We start from the raw sequence: 27,352 nt of genomic DNA on the forward strand, positions 1-27,352 counted from the left end.
GATTGAATGAGTAACGTGCCAGACTAGTTCAGCATAAGGCTGACCTGCTTCCTGCACCAAGGGATCCAGAGCTCCGCTGAGGGCAGGAGGGAGCTGGAAGCTGTATGGAGGCCCTGAGCTCTTGGGCTCTGTGGTCACACAGCCAGTACAGAAATAAAGGATAGAGCTCCAGAACTTAAGATGTAACAACCACCTCCAATACTGACTTGCAGCACTCTAAGCAAGGGCTTGGAAGTCAGTTTGCACCTCAATATAAAAGAGTAATTTAGCTTCCTTGGCACTAAGTGTATTTCATATTTATATCATAATAAAATCTATCTTTCACTAAAGCAAAGTGGCTTTACGTAAACCGTATTAAGCTGTTTTGTTTTCAATCAGTTTATACACACAGAACACTGGACAGCTTTAAAAACACACCTTACATTTACAGACGTTCAAAGAAGTCCATGAATGTAAAAGTTGAACAACACAAGGATGGTGCAGTACGTGGCACAGTGGGCCCACATTCTGGCATTTCAACAGTGCTCTGTGCAGAAGTACTTCTTAGCAAGGTAGAAAAAAAAATAGGGAAGAAAAAACTAGGAATAATAAAAATCTAATGAAGGCCATTACAGCTTTACTGCCAGAGTACAAGCAGCCATTAAACTTGCCATGTAGGTGTTACACAGTCTTACAGTACAAGTAATAAGCTTCAGGTTTAAGATGAAGGACAAGATAGGTAGAACATCACTAACGCATAAAATAATACAAGTAGGAGCTTGTGGTGTGAGGGGTAGTAGTCCTTTCCATGAAAGACAGTTCACAGGAGGAAGAAAAGCAACTTCAAAAATGGTATCTCACACTCTACAGCCATTAATTCACAATTAGTTAAATACAAAGCTCTACTGTGTATTTAACAAAAACACTTCAAAGTTGACATTTCCTATAACTGGAGTTAATACACACACGTACAAGCTGGAGAGGAGTCAAGGTAAGTAGCTGAAACAATGGGTTTGAAACGTTAAGTGAGAACATTCAATTTGAATAGCGGGTAATTACATACATGTGAGCAATATGTAAGAGTCAGGATCTTCCCAACACCAAGCTTTGTGATGCTTAATGTCTCTTCCCTTCCTCACCCAGTGAGTTAAGACAAAGCCGGAAGGAATCATCCTCTGGGAGCACCAGGAGGCCGTGCTGTCAGTCACAGGCAATCACATATAACTTACTTCAGTGCTTTCACTGGGCATTGAATGGCGCCAGAAGAAGCAAGAGGATGGCAGGGACAGAGCCAGAGCTGGGGCCTGCAGCGTGAGACTCTAAGGCTTGGCACTCTAATTTCCTAATCAGAAAGAGACCTGAGCCAGCCAAGGAGAGTTGGCAATTAACCCAGCTATTGCCCTAACTCAGATTTATTTGCAGCCATAGAAGCTAACTAACGCCTCTGCTCTATCCTTTAGCAGAATTTGAAGGATTTAAAAAAGAAAAGAAAAAACAACGTAGGCATCCTCCTTTTGTGTGGTATTTAGAATGCTTCATTCAGAGGTATTCTGCAACTCACAGGGAGATCTTTTCCAGGGCTTGATATCCAGATGTTATCACGGCGTAACACCATTGGGGCATTGTGAAGACCCGTAAACAGGAAAATTCAATTGCACTTTTTCTTCCTTTAAGAGAAAAACAACCACCTCCAACTACTGGTAGTACTTGAAGAAGCGTTGCTGGCATTTGTAATAATAGCTGATCAGTTACTCAGTGAGAAAAAGTTAGGAAAATTTATCCCTACCTAAGCCAGAACAGAAGGAAGGTGAGAAAAAAAAAAAATCAGCACATTCAAAAATAGCTTCTTATCCTCATAATATGTTGAAGAGCTGTCTACACAGACAAGGAGAAGTAACATCCTGTCCCTGTAAAGCATACTGCAACATCTCGGGGCTACAGGACAGAGAAAAGGAACTGGTGAGACACCTGCATCCAGACTGCCTGAAATAAACCTCGTGTTTGGCACCAGCTGGGGAGCTGGGTCTTCTGTTAGCATAGCAGAGTAGTTAGGCACTAGTTAGGTATGTAAGAAGTATATCAAACATTAAAGTATTGTATTAAATATATGAAAGATTTGACTGGGGCCTACTTCTGTCCCTTTATTAGGTCAAAAGGTGAATGCAAGTGTGTCATAATAAGCCAATGTCCTGCAGCTTAATCACACACTGAATCAAAAATATAGAAAATAAATGATAATCCTATCTACTTACATAAAAAGGTGATTTTTGGAGTAAGTTTCCAGACTCGCACAAAATATGCAGAAAACTGCATACAATCAGTTTCCATAAGAACAGCAGTTTCTTGTAAAAGGGGGGGGAGTGGGGTTCCAACCCGCTAGCCAGATCTACTTCAACAAAAGCTCTGGGAAATTGACTGTTGAACACTGAGGGGCCCATCCTGCTACCTCTGGAACGGAGAAATACCCACTGCTGTGAGGATGAAGCCTCGAAGAAAGCCTTTCTCCTTCCCCCACCCATCTTCACAAATCATTCTGTGACAAGATACAGAAAAATCGGCTCTAGGGAATAACTGCGATTTAAAGGACTGCGATACGTACTGCGTCCAAAACTTGGGAAGAGTGGATCAGGCAAGGCTAAGAACTAGGATTCAGCTGTTCAAATCATAGTTCAGTTTTCTCATCTGCAGTCGTCCTCTTCCTGGCCCAAGCAAAGCACACCAGCTGGCCGAGGAGCTCTTCTGCGGCCACCTCACTTGACCCATCCTCCTCCCACTCACTTCACCGTCACTTCCAGCAGCTCAAGCTCTTCCCACCCCACCTTCTCTCTCTCCTGCTCTTCTGCCACCCAGCCTGCTACCCAGGACTCTGAAATGCAGATGAGAGGAACTACAATAGCACAGCAAGTGTAAACAGGTTAGTAGGCCTGCCACATCTTTATTGCTACAGGTCTGGCAAAAGGGCAGTCTCCGACCTATGGTGGAGTTTGAGGCAAAAGGATAATAATGGTTAAGATAAAGGTGACGAACAGCAAAATTGGGAAAAGCAGTCAAAATATTTCAGGGCTCTCAGAAAAACCTGCATCTGGAAGGTACTGAAAAACTTTGCACTTGGGTGGTAGGTTTGCCTCTGACCCTGAAGTAGTGCTGTGCAGTATGTGATGGTCCCGTTTGACCTACTGGCATGAGTACAGTCATTTTCCTGCCCTTCGAAGCCTAAGGCTACTACACACAGCTACCATGACTTGTGGTTCAGTTCACAGAAGTCTCACAAATAGGGTCATTCCTTGTGCAATGTTTGATGGAGGTGAAGGTAAAGTGGTTTCTTGGTCAACAGTTGCAATTTCTTCCTTTTAAAGTCAGTGGGCTTTTTGTACCTGTAACCACAAGAAAGTGAGTTAATGCAAGTGCTAATGGCCATGAGGAAGATGAAAGCATGCCAGAAAGCTTGTCCTGTCCAGACCTATTACTATAATCTTTTAAATACAACAGATAAGATTGACTGGAACAAAAACAAATGGATTTACAGGAAGAAACTCAAGAAAGTACCCCAGCTAGCACAGATTCACTTCAGCACTCTTCCTACAGAAGAGCAGAGAACTGCAAGGCTCACTTTCTTCCTGAAAGAAAACCTCAAAATCCCTCGCTCAGTGGACCTTCACCTACACAACAGCATTAAAACTCACACCATAAGCACCGCAGAGTAACAGCCTGATCTATCCAAAGCAGACAAACAAACAAGAAGCACTACTAATCACCTAACAAAGCTCTGAAATGCTCATAAAAATATTTAAAATCAGTCTCAGATTATTATTAATATTATTATTATTTTTTACAGAAGTCCTGTACCAGGAGATCATGGGAGTTCACACTCATTTTTTAAATACAGCTGATCTGACATTCAAGCTGATGGCAAAACAAAAGCCTTCCCTGTAGATCCTGCTAACTTCACATAAAATTCAGTTACAAACACCAGCATTTCCACTGGATATAGTCTCATTTTTGAGAAAGGTCTCTAGCCATTTTATTTGTCTAAAGGCTGTTATCTTCCCTTCTTTATTAAAATTAGAATATTCCTTATGTAACTCAGTGCAATGAGTTAATGAAACCTTCCATGATACAACAATCTGCACATTGGAACTGAAGCATAGCTCATTTCCTCTGTAAACATCAATAACTTACAGTTCTATAACAATTGCCCCAGGTTTAATTTCATCCATCTCCATGAAAGCAAAGCACTTGGTGCTAGTAAACCTTTTCTTAGGCTTGTAGTGTTTGAATTCAAAGAAAATAGCTGCACCTAGAGTGGAAAATGGTAGAAACATTAGCAATTATGGCCAATACTTATCAGAAAACTTATCTGCAATTAAGATGCTCTGTGCACATTGGATGGAGTCATCTCCAACATTTCAAAGAGACACCGTGTTCTTACAGTGCTCATCACACTCACAGGAGTTTGTATTCCTCACTCCATGATTCACACCCAGGGAACTGTCCAACCACTGGGAAGGTTACAAAGAAACACATTACCCCTCATAGCAGAGCAGGCTGCTGCATTTTATTTGGTTTCATTCATTCCTCCCCTGCCTTCAAATCATCACAATGACCCATTTGAAAACAACACAATGCAAAGGTGTTGTTTGTTTGGTTTTTTTTTAATCTTCATCTGGAACTTCAGCCCTGCCACAGCTCGGGCTCAGCCTGTTTATTAGATCGGGAGCAACTCAGTGTCTATGTTTTTCAAGCTCCTCAACCCCACTTCTGCTTTCTGCTACTACATACCTTTTGTTAGCTTTTCAACATGTTTCTGAATCTCAATGTCCACGTTAAAATGGACATATGTGTCCTCTTTCCTCAAAGCCACAGGAGTATCTTGTACAGGAGTCAGGTCTATTCCATTCAAATCTGTGAGAAAGAAACAGAATGAGAATGGGAGAGGCACTGCCTGCAGTCCCTGCTTTGCTGCCCAGATGCAGCATGCGTCACCTCTGCTGGATCTTCAGACGGCCGTGGGCTGGACTCCAGCTGCCAGCACCAGCCACCACAGACAACATTTCTCACAAAGCTTCTGCTCCCAAAACATCTTGGGAAACAAAGAATGAATCTGCAATCAGTAGAGCAGGCGATAGGCTCCTCCCACACACACTTTCTGACTTTGTTCTACATCACAACCTCTCAGCTTGCAAGCAGAGCGCCATGTTAACATAAGGCCTTGGTGGAAATGTGAGCCTAGAAATATGCAGTCTTTCTCAGTTCCAGAAAGGAAGTGAAAGCTAGCTCTGAAGGCAAGCAGGATTTAACAATATGCAATAATTTAAGAAAGACAAATACTGAGGGAAAGGAACAACAAATCTTTGCTTTACTAATTCTTTTCCAGGATTTGATGTGAGAACCCTGTTAGTGCTGGTATTTTCCTGTTGGCCAGCAGAAACTCAGCAGGAAAGAATGAAGTTTGATTAAACCACATCCATCCACTAGCCCCACCACTGAAGGTGCCCATCCCTCCGCTTTCTGGCATTCTGGAGGCAAAGAAAGATCCAAAATGACTAGAGAAATGCATGTTTGAGGAATAGTTACATCAGCTAAAAATAACGCTGCAATGCTGTAAACACAACTACTGCATGTTTTTAAGACTTGCCTTCCTTGTCGGTCATGTTTTAACTTCACCACTGAAAAACCATCAGACGAAGCAGGGTCAGATGAAGCTTTCTGCCTGTATGTTCTGATAAGTAACATTTGAGAACATCCTGGGACTCGACTGACGTTCAGTACTGTGCCCCTTGTGCCTGCCAGAGAACTCAGCCAGGAGATGAAGCAGCCTTGATCATACACCTAATAAGTACTTCAGCACTGCCTTTGGAATCTAATAGTGCATCTAAAGGACAAGCACAAAGTCACCACCACAGCTGAGCAGAGGCTTTTGTCTGATGAAGGGAAATCATTTGCTTCCAGTGATTGTAAAGACAAGCAGAAGTCAAACAGGGTGAGTTAAAGGTAAGCAATTCTGACTATAGTGGATTCCTGCTAACAGATGGGGAAGGGGCAGATGCTCCTACTGTGAGCATCATGAGACTCTGAATACCAAAAATCTCACTCTCAAGCATAAGCCATCAACCATGTTGTCATCTGAAACTGCTTATCTGCAGCTGACAGAGGCATTGATTCCTTCAGATTCACAAAAACTCTCCAAGAAGGGGCAGTTAGCCCACCAGACCAGCTGAAATATTTTAGTGCCAAGGCTAAAATGTATTTTATATTTTGTTTCACTTTCAACCACTCCTTCCCAACTTCGTATCCATTCATCTAAAATCTCAAACCTTGGTAAGAAGATCTTTGTTTTACAGAATTAATTGGTTTAATGACAGGGCAAGACAGCCACTGAACTGTTGTTTGCTGTCTCCAGGAAGCCCAGAGCCCAGTAAGTGTTGGGGAATACAAGGAATCCAAGCACTTGCACTTAAAAGTCAGCCACAAAAGCTGAAACAGATAAGAGCAGCCTGCCAAGTCACTGTTTCTCAGGGGCAGCACCCCTCAGTGCAGCAATTTGCCTCCTGCTATCTCCTACATACAGATTTTCCCCACCCTTGAATCAGCCTTAACACCACAACAAATACACTAAGAACAAATGCTGCTCCCTGCAGACAAAATAAAAATAAAAATCCACACTGCTTTCAGGAAATGCACACTTCCTCCAAACTGGAAACAAGGAGCCAGGAACAGAAATCATTACCCTTTACACTGACTGTGATGTAAGGATCAATGCACTGCCCAGCATCTTTCAGACCAATTTTCTCTATGTTGATGGTGAGTAACGTCATCCCGGGTTCAGATGGCAATCTGGGTAATAAAGTACCTGAAAAGAGTAAAGCACACTGTTAACCCTTTGAGTCACCTCATAACAGAGGCCACGCGCATCCCACCACCTCTCATGGAAGAGAATGCTCTCCAATGGGAGTTCCAAACCCACAGATCTTAACCCAACAGCACACAGCACTACAGGAATGCACACACAGCCACGCATAATTTGACAGATTCCTAAGTCCACACCAAGAGATCCAGGGTTGCTTCAAGTCAAATGAATTCATAAAAAAAACACGGATGTCCTAAGAACAGAGAAGAGCTTTGTTTAAAGCATTCTTTCTTGCTCTCATGCAGAGTAACTCATGCATGGAATTCCATTTATATAGTTTTTAAGGATTAAATTTGGGAAGCTGGATTCAATCTGCAGCTGCAGGAAGTTCAGACACTTAATCAGGAGCACCCACCCCACTGAACATGACTTGGCTTCATGCTGAACACTTAAGCTGGGAAAACAAGGAAGAAAATGGCATTGTTGCAAATCCCGCTGGATGCAAGGGAACCAGAAGAGAGATTCTTAACTTTCTGAGTTCTGTGGGTCTGTACCTATATATCAAAGCATTAAAGAAGGAGTTCCTAGCACTGCATCAAGAAAGTTCAGAATCACGTAATTCTTGTCCACAGTGTGTGGCCACAATGTAGGTAAATCCCTGTAGAGTGAAGGAAGGCAACACATCTGACAGGAAATCCAAACTGTCCAAACTTGGTAGCATCTGTGAGATTCCATAACCAATAACAGGGTAGGTTTCTTCATGCTGATTTTAAAGAGAATTGACAGGCTTCAAGTCTGTCTCTAGTATTAGATGAATAAGCACGAAGACAGAAAATGCTTAGAGTCATGAGCAAGTTTAAATTAAAGTTCTGGTTTTCTAATTAAAAAGAAATGTTATTCCAAGGCTTGAGATCTAAATAAAGTAATAATTTCCTTTGGCAAATTCCAGCTGGGTTTTCCTTCATCCCTTTTTTCCTTTGATCCACTTGAAGAGTTGGAAAACTGAGGCGTTGTTGTTATATTGGAGGGACTAGCTTTAAAAGAGGGGCAGTGTGTTCTGCTGCAGAGCTACAGCGAGATTTCACAGGCATTCCCACACCCAGTCCTTCTTCCAAGGCAAGGAACAGCAAGGCCTGAATTCACATCTCTGTGACAGCACATCTGTACCTTCCTGTCTTGGCAGAGCCACGTCCCAGACATACAGTACACTTGACAAGGGATCGTGGCAGTATCCAACTCACACTTCTGAAGTAAGGGGATGGGCTTCTGATCGTAACATGAAGAATGTTTAAATTTATTAGAGAGCATCCATCAAGAAGCACACACACTCTAGTTCATCTTGCTGCTACCTCCTGGAGAGATGTTTGAAACCACTTTTTATTTCAATCTAGAGGAATGTAGATCAAAACCTTTCCTCTCTTGGACACAAAACTCTGGTCTGCCATCTTTCAGTTGCCTCCTAAAAGCAGTATGCCTTGCCAAGAGCTAAGAACAACTGTAGCTTGGTTTTCCCCATCCCTCTCTAAATGACAGTATAACCAACACACAAAAATCACCTATGAGATCTATCAGACTCCAGTACTTAGTATAAACATTCTGGCTTTAGAAATGCTTTTCTGCTCTTGAAAAATGCTTTCCAGAATGTACAAAGTCATGGAGTTACAACGAACAGGAAAGTTGGGCTCACTTTCAGTGGGTAGGAAGATAGTAGACAGATGGTCCCTAAGGAGCAGGGTCTCACTACTGCCTCAGCTGAAGGACTAGTCACACCAGGCATTGGCTAAAGCAGCTGGCCATCCTGACCCATACAAGCCACAATCATCCAGGCAGCTCTTTTACTGCAGTCACTTCACATTGGGGCCATTACCTGACAGTAGTTTAAGGGATAACATTACTAGGGCTGGCCATTGCAGTGCTACAGTTTGGGCCCATGATCCTTTCTCAGCCTCATACTTTTCATGGCTTTTCATGGGAAAATATCAACTGCTTCCAACACAACTGAAAGGAGTCATTCTCAGAACTGAAGGAGAGCACCCACAAACGCGTTCTTAGTGTTCTCCCACAGCTACGTGTCAGATATACAGCAGTGAAGCAACCTGAAGGCTCACTGACACCAGGACAGGGGTGCCCAGTCTCTCCAGCCCCAGTTTCCAATTCAGAGAAAAGACAACAGGTCTTCTGTGGGGTTCACAACAGAAACAGGTCACAGAAGGATCTACTGCCAGCACAGCAGTCTAATAAAGGCAGTATAACCAGGAGAAAAGCAGATAGGAAACCTCTGCAGCTAAGTGGCTGCAAGTCACTGGTCAGATCATCTTCACACAGCCCAGAATTGTAACTACGTATATACTGTTAATGCAAGATTTCCCCTTCAAATGTGCATTCCACAAAAGAAAATCTAGCTACTCCTACGTATGGCTACACTGCAAGTCAGCATATCTTTAGCAGCACATTAAGACTTCTAGAGAGCTATATGTGACACCAAATAGGATTTTCTCTTTTTCTGGCCCTGAAGGGAAATGAAGATTAACACACTGACACCTAGTAACGTGATCATTACCCTTCAGATTGTACTTTGAGCTTTGAAATTAAGAGCCGAATGACAAACATCACAGTTACAGGACCATGATCAGAGAAATAACAGTATGTACTAAAATGTTATCATACCTTCATTGACTCCTGGGTTAGATGAATGGTGCAATGTGATAACGATGAAGCCATGCATGTAGAAGACAAGACAGTTAGACAATACAATTATGCACGATGGATTAAAGGCATACTGAAGCAGAGTGCAACACAGTCACAGAATCAAAGAATCGTAGTGGTTGGAAGGGACCTTGGAGATCATCTGGTCCTACCCTGCAGCTAAAGCAGGTTCCTTATGGCAGGTCACAAGCATCTTTGGAAGAGACAGCCCCTCTGAGAAGCCTGCTTCGGGGCCCTGTCACTCTCAAACTAGAGAAGTTCTTTGTCGTGTTTGCATGGAACTTCGTGTTCCAGTTTATGCCCATTGCCCCTTGATCTGTCACTGGGCACCAGCACCAAACAGAGCCTGGCCCTATCCATTTGACTCCCACCCATTAGATATTTAGAAGCTTTTCTACAATGCCCACTCAGTCTCTTCTCCTCCAGGCTGAACAGTCCCAGGTCTCTCAGCCTTTCCTCATGCAGGAGATGCTCCAGGCCCTCATCAAGTTTGTGGCTCTCTGCTGGACTCTCTCTAGAAGTCCCCTGTCTTTCTTGAACTGAGAAGCCCAGAAATGGACACGAAGTACTCTTAATTCAACATGGAAAGTACACTGAAGAAGCTCACCTCAAAAGGCTGCTAACTGCATTTGCTTAAGCCTCTCTGCCCACAGAGAGAGCTACCAATTCACATCCAAAGGTAAGAAACACCACACAAATTCAACGGGAAAACAAGATCTGTGTTCCAATCATACTGAACCATCTTAGAGGTTCAGATCAACATAGGTTTAACTTCATGCAGAAGTTTCCAGAAAGTCAGATAGACCATGAAGTAGATGACAGTAGAAAATGTAAATAAGAGGAGGAGGTGTGAGCAACTTCTCTAAAAGCACCGTTTTACAAAGAAGTAATTCTGTAAGAAAGTATAGACCCCACAGCTCTCTTCTTTCTGAATTATTCTTAGAGAATAATTTAGCTGTAAACACAACCTTCTTACCCTCAGCTTAGATTCTTTCTTAAGTACATGAACAGTCTCTGTCCACCGTCAGCAGACAGCTCCAACAGCTTGCACAGAGAACTACAACAGTTATGGCCTCATTGGTTTGCCAGCACACCAAGAGTTACTCACTCCGAGTGTCTCTCACTTCTTTCCCCAGCTTAAACCTTGAATAAACAGTGTGCTGAAAGGTATAAACAAAATAAACCCAGAAGTATCCCTCTTCCTTAAACTTGACATTTATCTAGTTACATGGAGACGTCAAAGAACACTCAGAAAAATCTAGAATGAATAGACTTACACAATCCAAAATAAATTTGAGATTGATGTGCACCATACACACACACCCAGAGGAAGCTTAAATGAATCTCCTGATAGATGTTGTACTTAGAACAGATAGAATGTACCTTAATAAACAGATTTATCCTAGTGGATAGCAAAGATCAAGATAGCAGTAAGTCAGCAATAAAATATCCCCATATATTGCAGCCTCTTTGTGTGCCTAGCATAAATAGCTATAGACTGTGCATATCTACACCAACACAAGTAGCAGGGACTGCATCCAGTAGCACACACTGTCTCAAACCCAAGGACAGAAACACATTTGCTTCCTCAACAGCAGCTAATTATTACTCATACAATTATTGTTGCCGAAATATTGAAATTACTCAGGTCTTTCAGACATAATTCCAGTTCTAGTTTCCCTATTTGTTATCACCTTCTTGGAATAGGAAGTCTTCCAGTCTGCTCCAAAACTAGAAACTTGTTTCTTCTTCAAAGAAACTACATCAAGAAGGAAAGAAAAAAAAAAAAAACCTCAAAGCCCTCTGTTGGAACATTTTATTCCTTTATTGCTAACCTCCCAAAAATTGAGGTTGGAGGAACACCTCTAGAATCTGCAGGTACATCCATTCCCGCCAAAGCTACCCCTCTTCTCCTGGAGCTTGGCTTTAGTTCAAACTATTGTCTTACTAGATAATACAATGGAGGACTAACCAGCAATAGCTTCTCACATCTCTAGCAAGATGTGATACTCCTTGAAGGAGCAAACGCTGCCGCAGGTTACATCTGAACGTGTTCAGAATGCTTCACACAATATCATTAAGAAAACACATGGAATGACAATATTGAGTTTGAAGAACAAATTAACTGAGGTAGACAGCACCATCTTGCAGATTACGGGTACAACTGTTTTGCAACAGGATACAGTTTGCTGAGAAAAAAAGTCCACTGAACACCCTCATGGTTTTCCAGTACAACACTAGAGTTTCCAATACAGCTTGCTGCTCTTCATCCAAACTTTTAAAATCAAGATGGAGAAAAGGGCTTCTCTGAGACAGAATTTACACACAGGTGATGGAAGGGTGGTATTCCTACCTGGAACTCTAGCAGGAAAAGAGTCTGGAGACCCTGCTCCAGCTCCTCCTTCCTCATCATCCTCCTCAAACTCCAAGTGCTCCTCTTCTCCTGGTGCTAATATCTTCCTGTAAGTACAAAAAAGATGACTGTGACCAAAGATCATTCATCCTCTGATTTTCAACTCGCACAGCAGCATCTGAATATAAAAGCAGGAGCAATGTTTTTCAATGCCATTTCACTTTTCTGATCAGCTACTACTGTAGAAAGCCTCCTATTACATATAGCAGAGTCAAAAACCAGGAGATCTACAGAGATGTAGGATCTACCAACCACTGATTTTACCAACATTGTACTTGAATTTTAGTGGTAACTGGAAAGCTAGATTTCAAAACTTTTTCTCACCTGCTTACCCAATGCAAGGCAGCAAGTGGGCAGTTCTAAGAAATTCTCATGTCTCAGATGCACACCAGTGATGCAGTTCTCTTCTTACCTGAGTGGGACAGGTTGAACATCAAAGGGGAACTCCTTATTGTAAGTGAGGATATTCTTTAAGACTATAAAGAAGGAAAAAAAAAAAACAACCAGTAAGAATCCATACCTGTAATGAAGCATCTAACATGTTTTATAGTGATTATAGTGAAAAAAGTAATAAGGAAAAAAACCTGCCACACTCATACCTTAAACATGAATAAAGGCATAAACATGATGAAAGGCATATCACTGCAACTTTCAGATCTGAAACTGTGACTGCAGAACTTCATCACCACATATTTATATAGGTGGGGGTGATAAACACAGCAACAATTAAAAGCATCATAAGGAATAGCGACAGGCCCCCAGGTAATGGTACCTTAACTACTAAGGGTAGATATTTCCAGAAACATATAAACAAGCATTTCATGATGGCTAAAAGACCTAAAAAGAGAAGAAAGCTTTCAGAGGTGGGGAATGAAGAACTCAGGCTGGGCAGCCTTCCAGCACAGCTGAGGTTGAGGAATAGAATCCTCTTACCCTCAGAGAGATGCATCATAGAAAGAAAAACTGCCCCTAACAGAAAAACCTCAATGAAGTAGAATCTCATAGTGATCACGTGCACATTAAACAGAAGCAGAACAACTGCAGTTGTTCTCCTCCCTTCTTCCAAAGTTTGGCATGCATGAGATTCCTCCCTCTTCCCAGTAATATCGGTTTCTCCTCCATGTGAATGAAGATCCCCTAAAAAAAAAAGCCTTCTTGCAAATAATCTCAGTTATCACTAGAGGGCATGAAGTACTACAGTGATACCAGCACTGTGAGAAAGAGGTGAACAGCTTTACAGCATCTGAAACCTTGACACAGCCTGAATGCAGAGTTAAGGATACACATTTCTGCCACATCAGCTGCATCTCCACACGTACAGGTTGGTATCAGCCCTGCTTATGACAGTTTATTCCTGGCAGTGTTAGCAACAAAAATGAAACGCAGAATGCTTAGATCAGAACTGTTTCTAGAAATATCACCCAAAATCTTCCACAGCAGAGCAGTTTTTAAACCGAGTTCTTAAAATGCATTCAATTCTGTCTAATCACCAACAGTAAATAATTTCACAGTTGTAATATCAGATTGATTGACCCCACTCCATCAGGTAACTCTCACACCTCAGGAGGTCACCAAACCCACCCACCAAAACTCACTGGTTTTCAGCTAGAACATTTCCTGATCCACTTCATCTCATCCATGCACAAATGCCAGCACACGCACACAGCCCATCCACTTCTACAATGCATTATAACACTGGTATAAACTCTCACAGGGAAAGTATTTCCACATTTCAGTGAGCAATGATTTCACACAGTATAGACTCAAAACCACCATCTGCACGTACAGACCCTCCTGCAGCATTATCCCAGCACAAGAGATTCAGTGACAAATCCTATAAACAAACAAAACCAGTCAAGTTCCTCAGTGTGAAATGCAAGCATAACAAGTAAAAGGAGTGGGAAATTGACAGCACAGGGGGGAAAAAAAAAAAAAGCCTGAATCTTAGGGCTCTGGTTATTTACAACATTCAAAATTTCCCATCCGTTTCCACAGCTTCAGGTGCAAAGAGAATTAAATAGCTGTTAAATTTTCTTAACAGCTATTTTCATTTCACCCTAGCATCACTTGGCCTAACAAAGGAAATGCTTATTTGCATCGCCTGTCCATTTTTTTTTAGCCTTTCCTGGTGGGAAATAAGAGAAAATTGACAACAGACAAATGATACCACATCATTGTGTATTTTATGAAATTGCCAGTGTTGGCCTGATTAATATTTACCCTATTCAAGATACACTCAAAAACCACAACAAAGACACAATTCAGATAGAAAGAGACCAGAACAATCTGAATCAGGCAGCAACATCGAGAACATCAATGTTCAATTGTTGCTGCAGAAGCACTCATTCTCCTCCAAGGAAAATAACTCAGTGTCTTTGAAGACTGATGGTCACACACTCACCCCTCAGCTTCAATACAGTAATTTGTATGAAGTGTGGGTTGAATGGGCTTCATGCTGCTGAACAGTGTTTTGACAGCTAGAAATCAATTCTCAGAGGAAGGGCAAAATAAGCAACAACAGTGCAATTGAAATTTGGGCTTTTCAGAAAAGCAGGCATCTAAAAGGAACCTTCAGCGTTCACTTCCTTTGATTTGTAGAACAGAGTGATCAATTAAAACACAGCTCCTCTCTGGTCGTTACCTAATGGAGCCTAAGGTCTGCAATCACTAAACTACCACAGCACTTTATATACTTTGTAAATAGACAGCAGGAGTATTTGTATGAAATAAATCCAAGCCAGAGGATGCAGAGGCCACACATGCAGCACCCAGAGCAAGACAGACCTAATAGTTTTAACACAGAGTTAAAGCCTTTCCTGAATGTATGGACTTCACAGACCTAGCAGTCTTGTAACGCAGCTCCATTAAAAGCACTTGGACGCTCTATTTTGGTACTGACATTAGGAACCCCAGTTCCACATCCTGCTTCCCCACAACCTTTTCTGTAGGATGCTGTGCTAGTTACTTAGAGAGCCATAATGCAGAGAAATTCAACTACTCATAAAGTGGTAACACTGCCTGCCCATCAGTTATCCCCAGTATCTCCCTAAATGATACATGCATGAAAAGAGCAAAATAAACCCTTCCCCCCCCCCCCCCCCCATCATGAAAACAGATCTTCCACACCTCCTGCTCCCTAAGAGTAACAGAAATGTTGGCAATGATGATGATATTGCTTAGATATGGAAGCTCTGATCAGAAAGATGCTTTGAGAACAAGTCAGTCAGTGTAACCAAAAGGAATATGCGGCAGATAAGCAGGTAATTCCTACATGAAAAACAGAGGGTTTTTTTCTGGATAGACCTATCAAAAACTGACCCAGGATCAGCTGGGAAAAAACAACAGCACACAGAACCATTCAAAAACTGACTCACATCCTTCACTTCTACTCGTAACTTTGTTAGCCTCACAACATCACTGTGGCTAAGTGGCGAGTGATTGGCTACCATCAGCACAAGTTAAACATTTTCAGAAGAAAAACACACTCAATACTACAGGCAGGAAGCATTGGAATTGTGTTCAAATAAGTTATGTGCAGGTAAATTTTCCAGCTGAATATATACTGCACTGCTGATAGCTTAAGTCACTGTTCTGTGCAAAGTCAGCAGTATCCAAAGCATTACTTGAGAATAAAAAGCTTAATGCATCATCTGAAATGTTATAGGGCTACTACACTGCAGTCTGATGCACGGACTCAGATGTGAATGATCCAAATCATTTATTACAAGTTCTCACATCACTTACATATTTTCACAAGCTTTCTTCTTCTAGCTTTGCCATCCACCCACCCCTACAACTTTCCCATCCACCTTTACACGTCAACAGAGCATTCTACAAAACACTCTTCAACCATTCATGCAGGCGCTTATCCCATCAGAGCTGTGAGACGTTCTTTCTCCTTCTAGAGGTGTCCTTGGTTCTCATGCTTATCTTGCTCCACAGCTGCTGCTCTGAACAGCTTTTCTTGTATTCCCACAGTACACTTTGAAATTACCCACATTACATTCCTCAGTACATATCAACTTTTGTCTATGTGGTAACAGATATTTGGAAGAACTAGTAGTTAACAGTACTGTCAAACCACACTGTGATCAGTAAGTATTCGTGTTGCTGTTATATTTTTCACTGCAATTATGGATGTCACTTAAAATACAAAGATATTACTTACTTGGTTCCAACTTCTTCAGATCCTCAAGCTTAAATTCATCCTGTGATTGAGTGGACTAGGAAATAAAGAAAGAATTAATCTTGGATGCATCTTCCCCCTTAAAGCTAATACATTTCAAAGTAAGCATGCAAGCTGTTCCCTTTGTTCAAGCACACTGCTACTTCAAAGCTATGTCTTAAAACAAACGAGAAACTCCACAAATCTCCTTGACGGGAGGCTAGGTTCATAGATGAGGCAGAAAGTATGCCTCTTATCATTTATTGACAGAAAATGTACCCACCATAAGATAAAGACATTTCAAGTAGCTCATTGAGCTTTCATTCCCATCACAAACAGGCACATTAGGACAGAGAGACTTGTTTCAATTCTCCCTCAGCCAAGTCATACCGAAGCGAGATCACCTCTAAAACTACAAAGCGATGCTCCCAAAGGAGCCCACACAGCTCAAGACATACTTGGAGCATTATAACACTGGCAGAAATTACAGAATGAGCTTGACTAAACAACTCAGCTGACCTAAGAGCTCGCCACAGGGATTCTCATCTCCTTCTCCAACTCTGATGATACAGCTTCCTCATCTAGCCTGTAGCACATCTGCTTCTCTCACTAAGCCTCCTGACTTACTAACTCAAAGAGCTTTTTTATTCTTTATTCTGAGTTAGTTCACAGTTTGGCAAGCTGAACCAGTGACTTCTGAGATAAGTGGCAGAGTTAGTGTAAGAAAAGTGCAAGTAAGGGGATTGACATTGGACATCCCCTTTTAGGTAGAGGATTAGGTCTTAACTACTGTGCCACTGCACTCATGGTATCTGCTAAGATTACCCATCATTTCAACATTTCCTTAAGGCCTGATTACTGTCTTGGTTTTCTCGCTCAAGTGTCAGTAGGGACCCGAGAAGGCCACAGGACAGTAAAACTGCTATAACCACACGGTCTGGAGAAGAGGTGATGACCATACTCATTAAATGCTCTATTCTCTGCTAAGAAATCATAACAAAACTGCGCATGTGAAACACTCTCTGTGTGTAGGTGAGAAGTTGTAGTACTCTCTCACTGAGTTCTGAAATTCTGGAGTTACTGCTGAAGAACCAACAGCAAGGAAGACTATTCTTGCAAGACATCCTCCCTTCAGTTCAGCAGCCTATCACATTTCTGTATCTTCTGTTCTGGAAAGTGATTTGACCTATGAAACCATCCTACAAAGGAACAAACCTGTCCTTACCACAAAAAAAAAATCACTGTGACTCATAACAAATGCAATGCTGTTCAAACAGCCCAGGTAGGATCAAAACAGAGAGACAGGAGAGCTAATCAAATAATTCTGACTGCTGCCTAGCATCTAGACTCAAACCTGCTCAAGCCTCACTCTTATTCTCAGCTCCAGAATGCCACAATGACTGAATTTTCAATTGAAAATTGAAAGCTCTCAGAGAGCTGAAGGCAGCACAATGGCATTGTTGCACTATTTACACCATCATGAAGCATTCAGAAGTGCTGCTATTAGTAACTTGATGCAAAAATTCCCTGTCACCACTGTTGATTGGGAAAGAGTTAATCAAATAACTCAAGTTACCCAACTTACCACTTCCTCCCTCTCTACCTACACTCTTTTTACTCAAGACACAATCCTCCTTGCACTCCATTATGACCTATGAAGTGGGCAGCTTAGTGCAAGGGTGACTCTAAGGGTCCCTTTACTCTCATGCACAGATTAGGCAGACAAGCTCTGTGGGTTGCAAGTGAGGCGAGCAACCAGAGATACAAAACCTGAAGTCAAATTCCAGTAAAAATCATAATACATTCACATACAAGCAACGTATACATACTCATATAAGCTCTTAGGGAGCTGCCTGGGGCATCACACTGACAACCTGGAAAGTCCAAGCATTCAAGGAGCTGTTCATTCTCCTTCCAGAAGTTTTGGCTTTGTCTGAAGACAGCATTAGGGTTGCCTACCACCAAGTATGAAATCACACGAGAAAGAGAACTGTACCTGTAAAGCTGCACTTCTCAGTTCCAAGCATGTTGCAATTTTAGCTATGGTTTTCTGAAAATAAAAGCGTAAATAAGTATTGAAACTGCATCAATCCATGTTCTTATTTATATTAAAAACATGTGAATAATAGTTACAAAGACTTCAGATCTATTCCTCAGTATCAGATCATTCAGCATCAAAAGCTCTTCAATACACAAGCAAGATTTTCTCGAAGTGTAATAGATGAAAATGAAACATCTGCCATTTAGCTTTTCTTCCACAGCTCATCAGCACAGATGGGGGTCATTCACTTAGCAGAAACTGTCATAATGCCTACCACATCATGAACTGTTTATAAACTCAACTATTCTGAAGTGATAGGAGAGAGCCAAAAAAAAAAAAAGGAAATCCAAACAAACCAACGTTTATACCTTCTGAGAACAAGCAGTTTGCTGCAATTTGCCCCTTTAAGGAGCCATGCTTACAGTTGCTTTAGCTTACAGTCTCAACAGACCAAGTCAGCCCTCATCAGACATCAATGCCTAGAACATCAGCACAGAAAAACTGTGGTCCATCCTCTTCTGAGGGTTTTGAAGGGAGATGAGGTACAAAGGTGGATTACATTTCTATTTTTTTTATTATAACCTCTGCAACTTGCTAACGCATTTAAAGTCTGAGAGAAGTGTGAAACAATTTTATTTGATTCACACCTGCCAGATGCCTAAAATATCCCCAAGCAAAACTGCTAAGTAATTTGCCATTCTGATTTTAAAACATAGAAGGGAAGGGCTTCAAAACAGCCCACTGCTAACAGCGGAACTTTTTAGGATAGCGCTACTAAAGCTTTTATACCTCCCAAAATAAGAAGCTGGGGAAGCAGTTGCAGCTGTTTCTATTACAACCAGCTGAAAAACATCAAGAGGGATTCAGAATTGTGTAGGATGTCAAGTGGATGTATCTGTGTGGTTTATTCTTACCATTTTTGACCATCACGTGTTGGTTAATTAACCAAAACGTTTCAGTGCAGAAAAACACAAGTTTTATCTGCTCAGTTCTCAGCTCTCTTGGACATGCAGCACACGCAGCAGTGCCTTGCTGCCCTGTATTGTAATTCCCAAACTCAACAGTACATTTGCACACAACATGGCAGAATTAAAATATCATCATTTCCATGAAGGTCCGTGTCACAGTCTTGGTTCAATCAACAAACTTCTATATTATTAAATTATGTTACTTAACAGAGATTCACAGCTGCTTCTCCAGCATAGACTGGGGAGAGACATTTCTGAATTGGAAAGGAACACACGCAATCCTGGGTTAATTTTAACACATTCAGTCCCACATTCAGGTTCTATAGATCTACATACAGTCAGACTGGGTGGGAGGAGATCAGGTAGTGCTACTGAAGCAGATTTTGCTCCCCGGGGAAAGAACACACTACAGCTGCTGCGTAACACATGGAATTCCTTTTTATAAGAGAACATCTGGAAAGATATGTTTGCACGGGCAGAATCTCAAAGAAGAGAAAGGTGTGAAATAAAGGATAAAAGAGAGGAATGCACAGATTCCCCAAGGAAAGGAAATCTCTGAACAAAGAGCATGCCAGTTCCACGTTAGATCAAACATCCTTCAACTGCACCAGAAAAAGAGCTACAATTGTGTTTGCAGGGTGCCAGCTCATGGTCTCCACTATGGAATCAAAACTTGTAAATGGGTTTTCACGTGGCTTTTCTCACTGTCTTGTGCACAGAGCATGAAGCTCACACCATAAATCAGGTCTCAAGAAACACTGCTCATCTCCCGTCTCCTATGTTAACTCACTGAGAAGCTCAGCAACATCACCATTCCCAATCCTGCAGATACTTCACTCTGTATTCCTAACATTGCCTGAATTGGAGATCTCGTGACAGGACAAACAGCTATAAAATGCATGCCCTCTGGCACCTGGGGGCTGAAGGGCAATAAAGCCCCTAGAAACAGATTAATTGAAGAGAGTTTGGGATTCTTAAAATAGTAAAGAATAGGTCTTATACGGAATCTATTGAAATATGGCAAGCTCCCAGCAGGCATTATTCATAACTATTTTTTTAAGGGACCACACCCAACCCAAAAGTTAAAAATGCAGCTAAACACTGCTATCATTTTCAGCTGCAGCTATCCATGCAAAGACTCATTTTTGCAGCAGGGAAAACATTCTGCATCTCATTAAAAAGACTGAAGTCATTATTAATTTTGCTTGTTTAAAGTCTTGAAGATTCAGTTTTATGTAAACTAGCGATTAGAAAGGGAATAAAGTCAGTTGATCTCGTAGTCAAGGTTTCTTCGGTGCAGTTGTGTGAGTAATGACTGTGCTAACTGTAAAGCAGTCAAAGATGTTTGCATAAATACAGAGCCAGAGCAGAGTTTGGCTTTAAAGAGAAGCCTAGGCTGTTAGGAGACCACTAGTTTAATGAATCATGCTATGACTGTGCAACAGTGCTCTTACTGCAGCAAACTACCACTGTGCAAAAAGCATGGTTTTCCAAAACTGCAGTAAAAAAGGCACATGAGAAACAACAACTGAGGTCAGCAGAGGGCTTTAAAGGTCAAATTTACTGTGTAAAGAACTGAGCCATAGCTGGAGGAAAACTGACAGTTACAGCCAAACCCAACTGGATCAACTCAGCAAAACGTAGTGGTTGATCATAAATGAAGACAGAACTTTAGAGAACGAAGGTAAAAGATTACAGCAGAAAGCAGATGTTAAGAGTGATGTCAGCCCACCAGACAATAGCTGATAACTTTCAACATTCACAGCTTCTAAGGGACAAAACTGCTGCACAGCCTCCTTAAGGCTGTTGCAGAGCAATTAGATTTAAACTTTTGAGTTTGCAACAAAACTCATAATCATTAATGAGGATTCCAGCACCATCAGTTTTGCAAGACAAGACAGAGCCTTTTCTAAGTACTGAAACTCCAGAATGACATGTAGCAGTAGATGGAAGACAGAAAACCCAGGGAACTGCAAGTTATGGAGACTGGTTTTTCCTATCAAATGAAGATGCATGAAATCCTTCAAAACACGCCCCAGATCTCTAGCAAAAAGGAAGATGCGTGAATACTGAAATATCTGAGTTCTTACCTAAATGTATATCTTTATTAGAAGGTAAATAATAACAGCTCACACTACATCTATGTGAAACAAATTGGTAATATCTATGAAGTGCTGTTAGATTACAGGATTGCACAGTTATAATTGATGGTGTGTCACTTGCTAATATATGATGTGGCCACCTCTGGACAGTAATAGTACCTGTGATGCATGAAACAAACCCAAAAATGTTAAGTTTATACATACAGACAGGGCCAAGAACTTTAACTTAGCAGTGTCTCTTCCCTGTAGTTGCAAAGCCAGGAGTTCCAGTAGTTCTTCCTTGGTACAGAGGAATCACTGCTGAAATCCATCTACTCCACATGGTATGTCAAGTAAAAAACAGTGACAATCTCACTGTAATTCTTAGTACTACTTATGGTCCTTTAGAAAACAGCTAGGTGGAAATCCAGGCAAAGACTGGAACAGGGGCAGACTGAGCAACTGGAAATCATCATTAGTTTCACAAGCTTGCCTTCTCTGGACAGTGAAATTCTATGCACAGCCTGGCCCATGACATCAGATATGTAAACTGAAGCAAACAAATATGAATTCAGATAAACAAATAGTACATAGCAAATAGTAACTAGAAAAGAAATTAGAGAATGAGTAACTTTCCAGACCTGAGATGAAAGAGCAGGGCCAGTGCCTTGACAGGAACTTCTTTCAGTAAAACCAGCTGGTCAACTGTGGACATTTTTGAGAGGTAGAAAGAGAGAAGACATACTCCTAGTTAACTAAATTGACTGAAAACCCAGAAGTGTGCTTAACTTTATTCCTATATGCTGATGAACAATAGTAGAGTGATAGTAATTTGTCATGATCACTGGATTATACTTGCCAAGCTTCTGCAGAAATAGGGAACACCAGAGGAGTAAGCAGCTGTCAGACTAAAAGATCTTAGCAGCACCGAAGCCTAAATTCTGTAGAAAGTAACAGGACTATCATTTTTTGCTGTGACTGCATGATTCATGAGAAATGGGGCTAAGAGAATGTTCCCTTAGTATATGAATGCAGTTGCATCTGAGATCAGTTATCACCACTTGCTGAACCTCCCAGGCCTTTCCTCATGTCTGAGCTCGCTTACTTCCCCCATCAGGACAGAAGTACTTTCCCCAAAACTCAGGAAACATCTGTAAGCAAAACCCTATGTCATTATAGTTCTTATGCTCTCAGGAGATGGTGCCTCCAAAGTGGCACTAACAGCTTCTCTTTGCTAAAATAACCACTGTATAATCAAAGAATATTAGGCTGTTATAATCACAAAATAAACAAGAGAGTTTAAGCAAAGCAGACTATGATAACAAAAGAGAATAAATAGAAGGCTTACCCTTATGCTGAGCTCACTCACAAAACTCCAGCAGAGGCAATCTCCAGAAGAGATCCTTCCCTGCTGGTAGCCAGCTCTTAAATAGGTCTAGGAGGGCTGGAGCCAGGCTCCACCCCTTCCTGCAGCACAGGAGAATTGCCTTCACCTGTGCTCCTCTGGCTGACTCATGGCTCACCTCAGGTGATCAATCAGAGGTTCAGGCCGTGACTCAGCAGTTCCCATACAAACCATATTTTCCAAAAGTCTCCACAGAGGAGAAACATGCAGTAAAGATGATAATAGCTGAGAAACATGGACAAAGATTTTAGAAAGGGATAGAGAGCAGAAGCAATGAATGAGTAAACATCTGCCCAATGTTCACGAGGATCCTTCACTTCAGGAAAGGTGGCCCCCAACCCTTCTGCAAGATTCTGACTCAGTTTAAGACTATTACGAGCCTTACCCTCTTCTTCACAGAAGGGCAATAGAAAAGGGAAGGCCACTTCTTGGCTCTTTTTGATGGTATACGTCAAGAAAACATTTACAGACCACTGTCAGACTGCACGTAGTGGTGCATTTCCTAGTGATAAATGATCAAGTTCATCTCCAATTTCTGTAGCCAGAGCTTGTTTTCAGGAGTGACATTAACAAACAGACCCCATTACTCTAGCACCCTTTTAGCATACATGGGATTCTAGGCTAGGAAATGTCACTGCTCAGGCAATGCTGCTGCTCAAACAAGGGATCTCATGATTTACAACCTGGAAATACATATTTTCTCTAATATAGTATTCCTACGAAAAATGTAGCTTTATGCAAGGTACTAAAGATTGGCAAGATCTCATATCCCCGATTTCCTTGTATTCTGCTGAAGATACTTGCGTGTGTTGGACCTCAACTAGCACATTCCTCCTAAAACCTGTCATAGAATGACAACTATGTGATACTCAGACAAAAAACAGCCTTTTCAGCTGAGAGAAGGGGGGAAAGAGTAGACAGTTCAATATTTTGAAAGATTATAAATAAATAACATTGAGACTAGTAAGGAGCATGCAACTAGGATTCTTCCCAGTCAGGCATTACACGTTAGGCTAAGATCCTCCACACACACCCTCGATATCTACAGCTCAAGACATTTTGTACTCAGTCTTCATAACATAAATCCTGTTAATTTTGTATAAGCAAGTTATCAAAGGGTCACCAGAAAAAAAGAAAACACAACCAGATTATGAGAGACACTGACCAGCATGTGAGACATTAGACATTCAACATTACACAGCGGAGCATCTGTCACATCTAATGACAGCAGCAGTTTCAGCCACACTGGGCTCTGCTTCTGTTATTGCATATTAAGAGTGGAAAACAGGTATCATAAAGCTCAGGTCTGCCAGACACAAAAACAACATCTGTGAGGCAAGTTCCTTGACTACACCAACAGCAACGCTTACCTTTTGATCTTCTGTGAATTCTGAGCTGTTGTGCTGAGACTGTGCTTCTTTTTGAAGATGTCTTGCTAATCTAGAGGAGAAGGGGAGAAAACTGTACAGTGAGAGGACAACACAGAAGCCCAGCATCATTGTCACAACCTACAGAAAATGTGCCACAGGCTACTGCTCCAAGCAGTTTCTTTTTCACAAAGATTTCAATAGCCACAGTAGGCCACACCAAATAAAAACAAACAGAAGACAAAGTATTAGGCAGGAAAAACTACTTACAGTGTGTCAAAATAGGTATGAAGGTCCTTCTAGCCAACAGCCCCTTCTATGAGCACTGACCTTTTTTCTTTCCCCATTTTTTTAAATTAAACTATCATAAATCATACTGCCTGTGAAAAGGACCCACTGAGATACAAGTGCTATGTCTCTCATGGAGAATCTGATTGCCAGTGGGTGCAGGCAGAGCAGCAGCAGGTAGCGTGGGCAATGGCCACACGCTCTCCCAATGAGGGAGATGGGGACATTGTGGCTGAGCCTCCCAGGGTGCAGCAGTTCCCATTTGGGCCTGTCAGCATCATACGCAGAGCTGCAGCTCCACCCATTACCACCACAGAGACCAGCGTCAAGGGGTTTGGGAAGTAACAGCAAGCAAACAGCTCACGAAAGCGAAAGGAAGCTAGAGGGAATCTATGGGAAGAGTTACAGTTTCCGTCTAGGGAGGAAGGAGAAAATTAAACAAGCCAGACCGTGCAATTGGAAACTGCAATTGTTGCCATTCTCTGTGAATATATACATACATTTAGTGGCACTGGAGAGAGGGGTTGAGGGAAAAACCTAAGACAACAACAGCACTGTGGACATCTCAACACACTCCCACTGGGAATCTCTTTGTAATGTTGTGCTCTTAAAGAAATTCGGCTTCTTGCCACGGGTGTACAGGCACTAACCTGCTTTTTTCTGAGGGAGTGAAAACAGACACAATCACAGTCAAAGCCTGTGAAAGGAATAAACTGCAGAGCTCAAATGTTCCTTTGCTCCTCCTGAAATAAGCACTATTAAAAAGACACAAGGATTGAAGCCACTGTAGCTATCTGCTATAAGCAGCAAAGAACCAACAGAATGGGATAATGACACAGATTAGTTACAACATCCTCCCTTGGAATGGAAGAAAATGGTGGCAGAGAAAAGTCAGAAAGCACAGGCACTTGAACCTGAACATATGGTCACCCCTTCCTCAGTGGTACAGCATAAGTGATACAGAAAGCTGTGTACATACATCACTTGGGCATTTAAAAAACAATTTCAGAAAACAAGTAATCATAGCAGCAATACACCACCCACAACAGACAACATCTTAGCAACAACACCTCTGTGAGCATCAGCAACAGTGATCTTTGCATTTGTTGCTAATACAAAACCACCAACAAAAAGCACTCTAATGCAAATAAGTGCCTCTGGTGTCCCACCCAATGCTTGTGCAAGGTTGGACCAGGCCAAGTCCTACAGGTGGTGGGAGGTACTGCTGGTGGCTGAGGCTCGCACATGAGCATGCACCTGAATGAGCAAGGGTCAATCTCAGCACCAAACTTCCAGGAGCAACACAAAGACCTGAGCAGACTTAGGCCCCCTGGACAAGGGAGGCAAGCAGTTGTGCCAAGAGCCATTCAAGCCCTGATTTGAAATCAGCCTAGAAAAATCTTTCTCACTGTAAGCAAGCTCAACATAGTTTATCATGATTCTTCCTACACTGATCTGTACAGACCTGGCCAATTGCTAAAAGCATCCAGCCAGCTGCACCAGCGTGATCAAATTCCCATTTAAAAAAGCAGCAAGTAGCATGAAGCCACAATGGGATGTTTCTCCAGAGCTAGAGGCTGGTATCTCACCCTACGCTTCTTAACTGTAGCCTCTATCCTAGGGATCGAAGCTATTGTTGGTCTACCTGCTACACTGAAAAGAAGTGGATGCACAGACTGAAAAGGTTCTGCTCCTCCCCAGGAAATCCCTGTCAATCTTTGTTCTTCTTCCTCCTGGGGCCACAGAGTTCATCTGCTGACTGCTCCTCAGGAGCTCAGTGGTAAAGCTTCCAAGGGCAGCTCACAACGCTGCTACCCAGAGGAGCGTTCTTACAACTATATCATACTGCTACAAAGTTGGAATAAAGCACGGGCACCAAGATCACCTCAGTTCTTATCAGACACAACAGAAAAGGAATGAAAATCACGCCTCGGCTCTTCCCTTGGTCCAGCTGCAATCATTAAGTGAACTAACTTCTCAGCAAGGCAAGATCTGAAGGAGAAGCCTGAGGACTTTCTGTTCTGAGGGAAATTCCTTGAAGGAAACTGACCCCTAATACTGCCAAGGGGGGTTGCAGCGTTAGGGTCATAATGCACTCCTCATGAATGTGTATGTAAGGGCACTTATTAAAACGCCTTTCTATTGCCGTGCCAAGGCATGTAGTAACAGCTTCCCCTGAGCTGCAAGTGGCAGATAACTGAGCGCGCACCGTTCTACCCGCTAAGGGACCGTGCTGAGGAGACGAGCACCTCACCGTGCAGCACCCACCCGGGAACGGCACTCAGCTGGGAGCCAAGGCAGCCGCACCGCCAGCCCCGAGCAGCCGTAGAAGACCTCTCGGATGGTGCCCCTTAGGCTGATATTCTACCGGGAGGGAACGCTCGGGACTTCTTCCAGACGCCCACCGCGAGAACCTGAAGCCTGGAGCGCTCAGCTCGCACGGATCGCGCTCAGCTCCCAGCCGCTCACTCAGGTTCCCGCCGGCACTCAGCGGACTCCGCAGCGCGCGCCCACCCGCCCAGTCGGACCCCACGGTCCCCACGCTGCCCCGCGCTCTGAATCACCCGCACCCTGGGAGGCTTCGGTCCGGCGGGTGCGTCCCGCCCGCCCCCGCTCCCCTCAGCCGGGGTCCCGCGTCCCGCCTCGCCTCGCGGGGCGGCCCCGCGTTACATAACGGCACCGGCAGGGAGGCCGGGGGGGCTGCGGCCTAGGCCCTGCAGCCACCCGCCCCGCCCCGCCCCGGACTGCCCGGCGGGGCCGTGCCGGGCGGCAGGGGAGCGCTGCGGGGAGCCGCCCGCCCTCTCGCTCCTCCGCGCCTTCCCTGGGGCCGCACTCACATCTGGTACTCGTCGATCGCCTCCACCAGCTGCCCCCAGGAGTCGAAGTCGGTGCCTTTCCTGAAGCTGGCGCCCCAGCGCTGCAGGAGGCTCCGGGCTGCCTCCGACATAGCCCCAGCACTAGGGCACCATGCTCACCCCGGGCCGGGGCACCGCGCCGGGCAGCCGCTCCCGCCAGCCCCACGCCCGCCGCCGGCCCAGCCCGGCCCAGCCCAGCCGCCGCGACAACCAAACGCGGCGGCCGCCTCCCGCCAG

General features: G+C 43.0%; 1 protein-coding gene across 2 annotated transcripts; it reads right to left on the bottom strand.

The window, feature by feature from the left end:
- Nucleotides 1-579: 579 nt before the first annotated feature.
- Nucleotides 580-27,222, bottom strand: AIDA (axin interactor, dorsalization associated). Of its 2 annotated transcripts, XM_048937967.1 has the most exons (11): nt 27,098-27,222; nt 23,976-24,045; nt 18,107-18,160; nt 16,114-16,168; nt 12,358-12,421; nt 11,886-11,992; nt 9,494-9,505; nt 6,707-6,829; nt 4,759-4,881; nt 4,159-4,276; nt 580-3,353 (listed from the first exon to the last, which is right to left on the bottom strand). In XM_048937967.1, the coding sequence occupies exons 1-11, from the start codon at nt 27,205-27,207 to the stop codon at nt 3,257-3,259; spliced, it is 933 nt and encodes a 310-aa protein (XP_048793924.1). In that variant the 5' UTR covers nt 27,208-27,222; the 3' UTR covers nt 580-3,256. The 2 variants fall into 2 exon arrangements, with proteins under 2 accessions (XP_048793924.1, XP_048793925.1); XM_048937968.1 differs by lacking the exon at nt 9,494-9,505.
- Between the last annotated feature and the right edge of the window lie 130 nt (nt 27,223-27,352).

Source organism: Lagopus muta, chromosome 2, assembly GCF_023343835.1.
Source record: "Lagopus muta isolate bLagMut1 chromosome 2, bLagMut1 primary, whole genome shotgun sequence".
Classification (NCBI taxonomy): domain Eukaryota; kingdom Metazoa; phylum Chordata; class Aves; order Galliformes; family Phasianidae; genus Lagopus; species Lagopus muta.